A 14,098-nucleotide genomic window follows, 5' to 3' on the forward strand; every position below is an offset into this window, starting at 1 on the left:
TATAAAAAGCGTGTTTTTTAGTTTTTTCAACTATTATTTATTTTCTACTTTTTAGTTTGGTTTATTTATAATAGCTTATAAGCTATTAAAACAATTGTTTTTTTAATTTTAAACTATTAGTTGGCAACTAACTTACCAGCATGCACTTTGTTAACATTAGATAAATCGTCTAAAGATAATGGTTGGAAAATTAAAATTTCTGCCTTATCGACTACAAATAAAAATTATATAACTTAACAAAAATCTTATTTTGCAAATTGATAAATGGAATAATTTTATCAAATTAGTGTATTGTCATCGGTCTTCGATAAATCTACAAAGTTTGAACGAAATCTGGCCCTGAAAGTGCGTCAAAATCGCGCCCAAAGAAGTCAGTTACAAACATACAAACGAAAGTGTTAATCAAACACTAAAATGTAAAAAAATTCAAAACTAAAATTTTTACATTTTCACAACGACGAAAATTTTTTTACTGTATTTCGAGCTGTAAGCTTAATTTGTAAATTTTGTGAAAATTGTGATAGTCAATTTTTTTTGTAATTGTTCATTTTTTTATGTATTGTTCAAAAAAAATTATGTCAATAAAATCAAATAGAAATTTCGTTCAAAAAAATAAAACAAAAATGATGACCTAACTTGAAAATATTTACCAAAAATTTTTCAACTCTAAATTATCGGAAAAATTGTACTTAAATGCTCCTTAAATATTTTCTATCCATGCACTTTTTTATGTATTTTTAAAAAATACATAAAAAAATGAACAATTAAAAAAAAAAAATTAATTATCACAATTTTAACAAATTTTCAAAAAAAAATTTATAAATTAAAAAAGAACAAAGTTGAATATCACAAACTTCGAAAAAAGTATATGATCCAAGATATCTAAACATTTATACAATTAAGCGTAATTAAGGTATTAAAGCCCATTAAGAAAAGTAAAAAAAAAATAAACAAAATAAATTAAAAATTATAAAAATGAGCAAGCATTGAACCTCGGTCAATTACCTCTCGTTTGACAAATGACAGCCTTGAAAATGTTGTCTGTAGCATAAATACGTGTATATTGGTTTATCTTCACGAAAAGTAATCGTGATTTAAAAATATGACAATTGACTATACTAAAATTGTCAATTCCATAGAACAAGGCGTCGAGCGGCTAAGTGAATAATAGCCAATGTGAAAAAAAAAAAAAAAAAAAAACACCAGATTCTTTGTCTTAAATCGTGCAAATTGGATATAATAGAATTTTACTTTATTCAAGATTAAGGATAGTCAAGGCCAGTAATGTTATTAGTTATTACGTAGATGTACACAAGTAACCGAGCCACTCCGCGAAAATAGAACTCACGACTACAGAATTTAATGACAGCGTACTATCCGTGACGTGGGCATTACCGTGCTCACGAAGCCTACATAGAAGGAGGACGATCGCTATAGGCTTTCTTGTCGTATTTGTGGCCTCAAAAATGAGGAAACATCGGGTACAATAAATGTCCACAAGGGCGGCGGTGATGTTGGGGAGTTCAGATTTTAGCCCATGTGATTTTAGAAATAATTAAGTTGTGTTGTTTGATATTTTTGTTGTCAGTTCCTATCAATGTGAATTTAAATCAAATTTTTATTAATTATGGTGAAATATTGTATCGTGGTAGATTGTATAAATAGTAAAGACAATCAAAAAGAGAAAAAAAAGCTTAAACAACAAAAAAATTCTCTGTTTACACTGCCCAAGGTAAGAATAACCTTAAAACTTCAGTTCATCTTTAGATATTATTTTAATAACAGTTAAACACAGATTAATATATCTTAATATAATTACACTAAATTAACATTAATGTTTATAAAATCCGTGATGGATAAAATGATTACTATCCATGCCTACTCTCATGTAAGTGCGCACCGTAACTTCATGCTGTTGTCCTATACTATACTGCACTAGACCATAGTGAAGTATAGGAGAGAAGTATGAAATTACCGTGCGCGCTTACCTGAGAGTAGACACATCTAAATCTAATTATAAAACGTTCATTTACAGAAGTTCTTTGGAATTATGAGAAGTGCCTGTGGATGTAACGATCATCCCGACGTCATGCTATTTGCTCAAGTATATCGATTGTTGTGTTCCTATTTTCTTGCAGCTCCTCCAAAGGGTTCGAATGTTACAGCTGGTGAATTATTGCAGTCGTTAATGCAAACAAAAGATTCTTTGGCTTTGGCTTCAGCACCGAAGAATGAATGGTTAAAAAAACTTGATGCCATAGTTGAAAATGGTATCAACGAGAAAATACCTAAACCTAATGAACGACTTGATGATGGCATTGATAAAGACGGTGATATATCTGACGGAGAGATTGATTTTTGCGACTTTGGAGACGGTAGCAATTTCAGTACACTGCATGGCGACGAAGGTGATACTATTAACCATAGCAAAATATCAGACGGGCGAACAAATGTTGGCAATGTACCTTCTGTTAGTCGTGTCAATACTAGTGACGAAGAAGACGAAGAAGTGCATCAAGTTCAGCAACCATACAATAGGAAACCATTTGAAACCTTAGTGGATGATAGTGATTCTAGTGATGATAATGATAATCAGGATAAGTTAAATATTTCTTCTTTTCAAGACTCTTATCATGACCATGACTATGATGTCGTTAAATCTAGTGACGAAATTATCGCTTATATTGCTGGCTACATGGTGAGGAAAACGAGTCGATATTCTAAGTGTTTTACCTGCATAGAAACTTTACAGTCAACAAGTATATCTACAAGTGGTCGAGATAAATTTATTCAACTGATGAGTGACGGTGCGTTAATTTATCCAAGTGAAAATTTATTTCTCCTTATTCAAAGCCTAGAAGAAGACGTTCTATCTGCTGTAGGAACGAAAACTATTAAGTGTAATACAATGCATCAGATTTTGGATAAGATATCATTACGACAGTCGCTTCCTACTGTTGGGTGCACCGAGCATACTAAGCAATTAATGGTGAAAGTCATTAATTACTTTATAGTCATGCGAGGTCACTTTCTGGCTAAATTATTCAATAAAAATTTGAATCAACGAAAAATTCTGACTAGAAAATACCGCAAAACTACAAAGTTGGCGTAGATGATAAATATGTCATAATTTTATTAATATTCATAAAAAATTTATCAGTATTACTTCTGTTTAATAAAATTTATACATTTTGAATGACATAAATTTGCAATTTAATCAAATATTTTCTTATTTCTTATTAATTAATTGATTCATTAACTTACAGTCGATCAAAAATTTTTTTAACATCGATTTCTTTATTTGTTATCATTATAATTTTTTTTTTTAACTTCCCGCTAAGAAAATCGAAGATTTTCAAAGTTTGAAGGTCACAGGAAGCTTCCCTGACTATTTCAGGACATCAATTAACTCATTTGCTTACTAAAAAAGATTCTTTCATTTCATTTATTTAATATTTTTTTATAAAAGCACCCATTTATCTCTAAATCCTTCCAAATTTTAAAAAATTAGAATTTTATTGATTAAAACCATTATTAGTTATTATTAATTTACATTTAATCGTTTTGTTATTATATTTAACTATGTCTTATTTTTCACTGACATTATATAGCTATAACATATATTTGAAAAATCTGACCCGTCAAATCGACACGCTCTCTGGTGGCAGTATAAGTTATCCGATCTTTCTGTAATTTCGTGGACGTTTTCATAACACTACGATCGTCCTCCTTTCATGTAGGCTTCGTGACCGTGCTTCTGGACAATCTAAGTTATTTGATTATGAGATCAATGCAGGTAGACTATTTCATCGTATATGAACCAATAATTAGAGCAGTACAAAATAAAATTTGTACTAAAATAAAAGTCTATATACACTCTAAAAAACATTATCTTTATTTAAGATACAAATTCTTGAAGAAAAACAATTATTTGAAAGAGTTTGATTTTTTTTCAATTAAAATAATAAATTATTGATTTAAATAAAATTTATTTGAGTTGAGAAAAATTTTTTAGTTCATGAATTTATCATTTTAATTCAAGACAATAAAATATTAAAATATTAAATATTTGAGATGTTTTTTAAACATTAAAAAAAAAAAAATTAACATTCTTGAAACAAGAACATAATTATAACACTGAAGTTAATAAACATTTATCAGTATTTTTATTTTTCTTGAAAAATAAACTAGGTAAAAAAAATTATTAAAAAAAAAATTTTTTATAATTTTTTAGAGCTTCTGAAGATGAAATTTTTTAAATAAATTTTTCTTGCTAAAATTTATTTATTAAAAAAATTCTAAAAATTAACAGGCGTATTTAAAAAAAAAAAAAATTCTTTAACTAAGAAATTACCCTTGTTTAAAGTAAATATTTTTTGATTCCAGAATTTTCCGACTTGATTCAAACAATGAAACTGTTCAAAATGATTTCCTAGGCTGAATAATTTTTATTTTGAATCAAAGGAATTTTTTTATTAGTGTACTGTCTAAATAATTTCATAGCATGCAGTATTGTAAGTTCAGGTTTATTTGATTATTAATTTTATTAAGGCAGAAGCTTTATATTACCGGATGGGTGCTCCCAGTTTTAATATAAACGGCCTTGGTGTACACGTGTTAAGAGAGTAAACGAGTAAACGAGTACAGCCCCCCATGGGTATGCATTGTAGACGTGAAACTACTAAATAGGAGTTAATAAATAACACAGGTACTTGAGTATTTATTATATTTAATTTATCGATATTGGTCACTTTGTTTTAGTCTTACCGAATTTATTACATATATCATATGTTATTCATTATTTGTTATGCGTCAGCAGATAGAATATGAGAAAAATTGCTCAGTATGGGGCTTGTCGAGTCCATTATTTTATTTATTTATTTTATTACTTGCTTGAAGAAGATTAAGATGAAGTGACTTATTCGAGAGAAAGCAGAATCAAAAACGCTTCGATCACTTTAATGAGTCACTCTGTTGGACAATATCTGTTATAGTCATCACTTTTTATTTTTTTTCAGTACTCAGTCATGTTTTCACTTATTATTGCTATTTCTTTTTTTTTTTTTTAATAACCATTTGCTGGATTGTTGGAAAAAATTTGTAACGTTTGGTGCATAATTTTTAGATTATTGAATTTAATTAAAAATTAAGTTTTTTGGAAGAAATTTAATGATGACATTAAATTTAGCTGTCACTTCACAATTGTTTTAATTTTCTTTAACAAATAAATTATACCAAAAAAGAATTATTAAGAAAATGGACTTGTGGAAATTTAAAAAAATTAAAAATGCAATTTTTTAGAACAAATTTTTTTTTTTAAAGAAAATGAAAAATTGTCAAATGACAGCTAACTTTAATGAAAAATTTTATCAATTTAAGGAAAATTTAGAAGTTTAAAAAATAAAAAAAATAATTTAAAAATTTTAAATAAAAATTCTGACAAATGGAATAATAAAAAATAAAACTTAATATAAATAAATTAAAAAAAAAAAACTTTCCCGCTGAGAGTTTAACATTATTAAAAAATTTCATAATTATTTAAAAATCCATGAATTAAAACATTCGGAGAAATATAAAATAAATTAAATGACGCTCTCAAAAATCTCGACTTGGACGTGGCCTTATATATATATATATATATATATATATATATATATATATATATATATATATATATATATCTATATTTAAACTTTTATTGTTTCTCTCTTTTTGCTTAAAGAATTAAAATTTTCAGTAACTGTGTCACCAGTTTTATTTCTTTACCTTCATATTTACAACAATTTTTTTTTTTTTAGCATCTTCAGCTTTGTCATGCAAATTACAGCACAACGCAATTTAACAAATGATATTATTGAAATGTACATTGCATACTACACAAATATAAAATACAAGTACATAAGCATAAATATAAATATCAATATAAAGCTAAAGTTTGAAGATGAGCTTTCTAAAATAATTTCTAATGTCAATCTGTATTAAAGTCTCGTAATATATTTTGTAATCGCTTTAAGACGGGCCGCAATACCTACCACGCCGCAGTGTTTACGTGTGTTCATCGATATATAAGACATCGAGTTGTGTGGGCTTCAGTGTTATGATGTTATACATTGAGAGAAAAACAATTTTTTTTTTAAATTAATTTGTTTAAAATTTAAAATAATTTTATTTTTTAGCTAAAGAAATGAAAAAATTTTCTTACAGTAACTTTATCCTAACAGGGAAAAAATGAAGTAGGTAGTAGATGATAAGGAGTGAAGACTCGCCCATGTAGGAAAGAACAACGGGCCCAAGCTTGTCCCAGACTTGGCCCAACTCTGTACAACTCTGGCCCAAGCTTGTATACCAGACTTGGCCCAATCTTTGTTGCCATGACTGGGCCAAGCTTGTATGTCCGAGTTTACCCCGAGTTAACCCAAAGTTGGCCCAGCCTTGGTTACCATGACTGTGCCAAACTTACCCAAATCTGCAAAATTAATTTTAAAAAGTAGAAAATCTTAATTAAATGAGCGATTCTCTGTTTCAATGTAGTACTAACGCAAGTTTGTGACGTGTAATTACTTATTAAGGCTTACCCGATTTAATGTAGAGAAATAAAGTATTTGACAGAATCGAGATTCGAACCCTAGCCGCGCGCTTGCAAGCCGACGCCTAACCCATTACGCCATTAAAACGACAGGTCGATCTAAAGCTTATCATTCTTATAAGCCAAATCTATTTAGAGGTAGATTTTTACGGTTAGTTATTTATATTGATTATTTTTTTTTTATGGTGATGATATTTTTAAATATTTATTCCAATCAAATAAAATTAATTAAAAATTTACAAATATTTTCCTTAATTATTGAGGCTTGGCCCAAAGCTGGCGTGTCGGGTTGGAAGGTTGGGTTACCCAGTCCCGGGTCAAGGCTGGCATGCCATAGAATGACCAAGGCTGGGCTACCCAGGCTTGGCCCAAGGCTGGTTTACCGAAGAAACGGCCGAGGCTACTTTACCCAGTCTTGGGCCAAGACTGGGACACCAAGCTTGGTACCCCAGTATTGGCGCAAGCTTGGCCCCGGCGTTCAACTCTGGCGATTCCTATATGGGTCGCATTAGTTAAAACCGATTGGCTTGTATTGAGAAATCAAAGGTAAAAAAAACCAGACAGACTTGGCTCTTTACTTAACTTATCAACTAAAAACACACAACGACTTCTACATACTATATAATACATTTGTTTAATAATTACGAAACTAAAATCTTCACTTTCGTATCGGCGCGCATGCCGTTGTTAATGACTTGGTCACGTACTTGAACAAAATTCTACACTTTTTTCCGATAACTAATTATAACCAATAACTCAAACGTGACATAATAATAAAAGAGCTAAAAGTTTATAAACAAAGCGCACTTGTATGTTTAATTATTATTCTACTGTGTAGTATACTGTTCTGATAGATAATAATAATATTAACAGTTTACAGCTATTTGCATTTAATTGCAGATAATTAATTATAAAAAATTTAATTGCTCTGCCCGGCGATGAAGTTAACAATCGAGTGGCTTTTCGAATTAAATTGGATGAAACTTTTACTGAGAGAAATTAAATGATCCGAGATTATGATTATCAACTTCGTCTTCAATTCGATTTTAGTAGTATATATTGTTAATTTTAAAATTTTATTTATGAAAACTCATAAATTAAATCATTATTCATTTTAATGTTTTGTTATTTATATTTTGACTTCTGTAGAGAATTTTAAATCCATAAAAATAATAAAAATGTTTATTTATTAAACAATGTGTAGATAATTCAAAAGCGAGATAAATTAAATTTTAAATTTATTTTCTAACCATTTGAATGGTTAATAAAGCAATTTTTGAAGTCAATTATTGTCGAAATTTTGTGATTAATATTTTAAGAATTATTTTTAACTTTTTTTTTTTACTGAATAACATTAAATTTCGTCGATAAAACAAGCGCCAACGCATTTTCCCGCATTTTAGTTCTCTACAGATATCAGATGTAAATTTGTTAATGGCATGCAGTGTTGAGTGTGACGAAAACCAAATTGCTGGTCAGGTAAAATGTTATTTGCTTTACAGATTTTGAGGATTGCCTGGTTTATTATCACCTCGTAAATTTTACTTATATTGGGTAGCAGGTTTATGGGTCTATAGCTTGAGGGATTAGAACTGTCTTTGTCTTTCTTTTTTAGAGCTACAACTTTAGCACTTTTCCATTGAGAGGGAAAATACGAGATATTGAGTGCATTGTTAATTAGTATTGTGTAAAGGTATATAATGTTAGAGGAGAGGTTTTTTAAAATGATGTTGAGTATTCCATCGAAACTGGAAGATTTTTTGTTATTTAGTTTCATGAAAATCTTTTGGAGTTCCGGAAAAGAGGTAAAGTAATCTGGGAATTGCTCGTTTGGCGGATAGGTGGAGGGAGTATTTTTGGAAAATTTTATTAAGGAAAGGTTGGATTGCTCTTCGAGGTTTATTTTGGTCTTGAGTTCATTGATTTTTTTGTTCACTAGCCTTATATGAGCATCTTTACCCATGTTAGTGTTTTGATTATTAGTTGCCTCGAAATAAGCACCGATTAGATTCAGTTTGTCACAGGGGGACGTGATGAAGGCCGGATCCGATAGGCTACTGCGCGCCTACAGAAATTTTATTTCTTATAAAAATCATCTAATTACACTTCTATACAAAGAAAGACAAATTATTTTACTCAAAAATTTCTATTAAAGAAAAAGTAATGAATTAATTTAGATTTTTTTTTGCGTAAAAATTATGAAATTTAATTATAATGAAATTGAGTAACATTAATACTTAACTGTTGATAATATATCTAGTTTAAGCACTCCTAGTCCTGTTTAATAACAAATAAAACTAAAAAAATGTAACTCTTTAGTTATTAAGCTATTTTTTATTATAATAATTTAAATATTAAGCTTTGGTTTATATAGAGCCATAAATTATGAAACTGAAGTTAGCAAACGTCTAAAAATTTTTAATTTTTTTTTATTAATTAAATTACAACTAAAAAGAACTTTATAAAAAATTGCACTTATAATTTTTCAAGTTTTTTACATGTGAGAAATTTTTTTTTTAATTTTTTAAGTGAAATTTTTTAAAAAAAAAATTTCTAAAAATTTTGAAATGTTGGCTAACTTCATTTTCATCATAAATTAACTTAAATTCATACACTGTCAAAATCTTCAATATTGTAAAAATTTAAGTAACTCTGTTATTGGCCCTTTGGGCTGTTGGGTTTATGTAGTGAAAAAATAAAATAAATATATTTATAAAACATGACGTCTTAATTTTTAAATCGACTTTAGAATCCAATTTGGTGTTAAATATTTCATCGATACGCATTTTTTCCATGTTTGGGTAAAAAAAAAACCCACAAAGAAGTCAAGAGTTATTTATAACAATCTAAAATTAAATTTGAAGTTCAGAACTTCCACCGTGAAGACTGAGCCAACATTTTGAAGGTTTCAGAGCGGTGAAACGCATCATTCTGGGGCGAGATTATTCAGATGAATAGGTGTTAACGTCCTAAAAGAAGCATTGCGAAAAAAAAAATAAGCAACGGCGATTTCTAAGGAGCTCGTGACCAGTCTACAAGGAGAAAGTTCGTAAACTTGTCGTTTCTATAGGTTTACCGACCAATAAGCCAGGCAAATGTTCTCGTTGTGGTTTTTGACGATAGCTCGAGAGAGCAAGAAAGAAAGTTGTTGGAACTTCTATATATATATATATATATATATATATATATATATATATATATATATATATATATATATATATATATATATATATATATATATATATATATATATATATATATATATAACTATATAACACAGTGGTATTTTCACCGTTTTAAATCCGCTCAGTCAAGTGACTGTGCTTGTTATCATCATTATTACGGTTATAATATGGGGGTAAACCTCTAAAAATCCACTGACACTGGCAGAGTGCCCCAGTTAAAGACCTAGTTACGAATATACACGTCTTGCGGTCTTTTTGGATTTTCCATTTTATTTTTATTAACTCGTCAGTGGATTTGTTTGAGGATATATCACTTTATGACTCATTTTGATAACATTACATTGCATATATATTCTTAATAATAAAGTTGAGATCCTCTCGGTCGATTCGCTTTCACGGAAATTAATTTATCTGGAAATCTTGGCTCGCTGAAGATTGATATCAAGATCAGCTTAGCGGTCAATTTATATTATTTTATTTTATTTCAAGAACTATATACAAAAAATAATGAATTATAGATCTTGGATTACCTCTTTTCGACTAGCTTTTGAGTTCGTTAACCTGTAGGATATGGCCATGACGGTAAAATTCACATTTCAGATCTCCTCTTTATTTTTTATAGCAAAAAGTTGGGCAACAAAAAAAAAACAAGATTTTAAATGCCTCACTACTTTTGTTTTATTGTTCCACATAAGTGTAAACTTCTAAAAGTAATTCAATTTTTTTTTTTTTTTTTTTGATTTGCCAATAAAATTGATGAAAATAAATTTAGCAGATATTAGATAATTTTTAGAACTTTTGTTAACAAATAAATTGTGACAAAAAAAAACAAGAAAAAAAAATTGACATCTAGAAATTTTAAAAACAAAAAAATGCAATTTTTTAAAAATAATTTTCAATACTTAATTTAATTTTTAAATAATCAGGTGACAGCTAACTTTAATATCATTTAAAATTGTAAAAAAAATTTTTTTGTTTCCATTGTGGAATTTAATAGATATTTAAATTGCAGCAAATTCAGTAAATGTAGAAGTATAAATTTATTTTTATTTTTAAAATCAGTTTATTTAATTTTTAAGCGATTATATAATTTCAATTTTTTATGAAAATGAAGTTAGCCGACATCTAAACTTTTTTAGAATTTTTTTTTATTAATAAAATTATAAAAAAAAAAATAGTCTATTGAAATTAATTAACTCTACCAAAAGAATTTATGTATTATTATTATTATTAAATATTCTACTGGGAATCTAACGTTATTTACTTTTTAAATTACACTATCAATATTAAGTTTGTTAAATGTAATTTTTATTTAAATTGTCTATTTTAATGAATTGTGATAAGAAAAAAATTCTTTAGCTTTACTGTTTGAGAATATTTAAAGTTTGATAAATTTATTTGTCGTGTATTTAATATACCATAGCAGCTTTAAAAAAAAAAAAAGTTGGTAGAAAAAACAGCTGGTTATATCCCTAACTAGTTCAGAATAATATCCATAATTATTATGATGTATTATATATGTTCAAATTTTTTTTTCCCTCCAGAATTGAGCGTCGAAAAAAAAGCGGTGTTGAACTACTAAGTGTAATATTAATTGGTTAAATAAATGCAACCAACTAAATTGTGTTAATCTCAAAAATTAGCTATCCGTATATAGGATAGCATTTAATTTATTCGAGGAAAGCAGTAAAATAATTACAAATCGTATGGGATTAAAATCCACGACTTATATAGAAAGCAAAAGGATTAAAACAAAAAAAAAAAATAGTAAAAAGTTGATTCAAGTTGAGGAAACGACGTTGACAAATTAAAAGACGTTAAAATTAAGAAATACAAGACACGAGAACGCGTCTTCACCAATTTAAGGATATAAAAATTACATACGTAGTCCTCACTGGTATAAATTCAATTGCGAAAATAAATTTCAAGACATGTTTTTCTTCATGTTTTCACCAACTTTGGCAAATTATTATCATTTATAATGAATTCGATGTTGCAATGGATACAGACCAAGTTCTACAACTGCTGGTTAGGTTAGTTTTAAAGGCCGATGAGATACGTCACACCTGAGTTGTCTCTCGATGAATTTCACACTTAGAATTTAATTTACAAGGGAATTAGGATCTTAAGCTAAATAAATAGTATAGACAGGATGATAAATAAAACATGAACAATTTTTTTATAGATTAAGTAAAAAACATATATTAATATGGTTCTATTTTACATTTACATTATAAGTATATCGAGTCTTAAAACAATAGTTATAAAAATAATCTTACATTAATAATTTAGTCGCTCATATATACAATATTTAAATTTAAATGTGGTATATATAAGTAATATCGTTTTTTATTGATTTATCTTGAGATTAAGGGGGGAGACTCATGTAAAATTTTCAAAAAATCGATTTTTTTTTTTTTTTCGATATTCTGAAAGTATACTATGTTGAGCGTGTACTGACGAGCCGGAAAAAAAAATCTCGAATATTTACAAAGTTATGGCTAATACAGTGGAGCGGGTCGGAGTACGTATTGTCAAGTAACGAGCCAGGTAGTCGGGGCGCTTGAAAAGGACCTTTCTATTATAATACCTAGAAATATTTATTTTGTTCAACTACCGAGAATCCCTTTTAGTATATATATATACATACTTTTACATTCCTGCACACGTGTAACATTAGTACACGAATAACCGTTAGTATAGAAATATATTTAGTTTAGCTGGAGATTTCTTCGTGTTCAGTCGATTTTTAAAAGCAAAAATGCCGAATTATAAAAAGGCACACGTGGCAATATTGCACGAAATATCTCCAAAAACGAAGTTATCAGGGTAATCAGTTCACCAATAAAGAAGGTGAAAATTTCGAAGCCAATACAAGCCACAATGAGAGTGCCAGTGGCAAAAACTCCATACCCGTGATAGTGAAGAAATTATAACAAATCCTTTACACGGGTACAGGATAATTGAATTTTTACGGTGTTCACAGCTTTGTCGGAAATTGTGAAGTGCTCGGTGTGTAATCAGAAGATAAAATTCAGTGAGTGTGGTTCCAGAGGTCTTGGTTTTAAAATTGTTATCACATGTCCATGTGGTAATAAAATAATCAATTCAGGTCCTTTCATTCACAACGGATTTGAAATAAACCGGAGAATAGTGTTTATCATGAGACTTTTGGGTGTTGGAAGAGAAGGAATAAATGTATTTTGTAACCTGATGGATCTATGCACTGGTTTGAGTAAAAGTTGTTACGCTAACATTGTGGAACACATTTATAATACAGTGAAATTATCATTTGAATTTCTATCGCAGAAGGCAGTGAAAGAAGAGATGGAAAAAAATGTTGAGCAAGGAAGAGAAAAAAATATTTTAAAAGTATCTGGAGATGATACTTGGAAAAAACGTGGTTTCAAATCAAAGTACGGTGTTGCAACGCTCATAGGATATTATTCAGGGAAAGTTATTGATTTGAAAACAAAAAGTAGTTACTGTCAAGGCTGTGTTTACTGGAAGAACAAGACTCATACAGAAGAATTCCGTAAGTGGAGTGAGTATCATGAGGATGAGTGTCAACAAAATCACGAAGGTTCGTCAGGAAAGATGGAAGTCGATGCCATGAAAGAAATGTTCTCGACTTCAGAAGAAAAATTTGGAGTAAAATATGGTAACTACATTGGTGACGGAGATTCTAAGACATTCAAGGCTATTCTAGATTTAGAACCTTACGGTAATGAGTTACCAGTAGTGAAGAGTGAATGTATTGGTCATGTAGAAAAAGAATGGGCTCTCGACTTAGAAATGTAAGAAAAGAAAAGAAACTTTCGGGGAGAGGAAAACTAACTGATAAAGTGGTAAAAAAATTAACAAAATATTATGGTTTAAGTATTCAGAGAAATGTTAACAGTGTTGAAAATATGAAAAAAGCCATAATGGCTACTTATGATCATATTTTTTCCACTACAGAAAATCCCCATCATGATAACTGCCCTGAAGGCGTTGATAGCTGGTGCAAATGGCAGAAGGCTATTGCTCTAAATCGAGATCCTCGAGAGGAAAATTTAGCTCCATTACTTGGTGAAGATTTAAAACAGCATCTTTTACCAATATATCAAGATTTCTCCAAAGATGATTTACTTGAGCGATGCCTTGGTGGTCATACGCAGAACGCGAACGAAAGTTTTAACGCTACAGTTTGGCGATTATCCCCAAAACACCTGCATTCCGGACTAAAAGTAGTCGAAATTTCAGCTTACATTGCTGCTGGGATATTTAATGAAGGTTATACTTCCATATTAAGAATAATGAACCTTCTGAATCTGAATATTGGCAC

General features: G+C 29.0%; 2 protein-coding genes across 2 annotated transcripts in view; one reads left to right on the top strand and one right to left on the bottom strand.

The window, feature by feature from the left end:
* The window catches only part of LOC141530238 (transducin beta-like protein 2), a 34,784-nt gene that overhangs the window by 6,930 nt on the left and 13,756 nt on the right, over positions 1-14,098 (bottom strand). The window lies entirely within an intron of this gene.
* On the top strand, positions 1,008-3,222 carry LOC141530247 (uncharacterized). Its single transcript, XM_074247270.1, has 2 exons — positions 1,008-1,732; positions 2,036-3,222. The coding sequence occupies exons 1-2, from the start codon at positions 1,628-1,630 to the stop codon at positions 3,110-3,112; spliced, it is 1,182 nt and encodes a 393-aa protein (XP_074103371.1). The 5' UTR covers positions 1,008-1,627; the 3' UTR covers positions 3,113-3,222.

Source organism: Cotesia typhae, unplaced genomic scaffold, assembly GCF_013202065.1.
Source record: "Cotesia typhae breed Kobodo isofemale line unplaced genomic scaffold, CoteBio_Ctyphae contig_48, whole genome shotgun sequence".
NCBI lineage: Eukaryota > Metazoa > Arthropoda > Insecta > Hymenoptera > Braconidae > Cotesia > Cotesia typhae.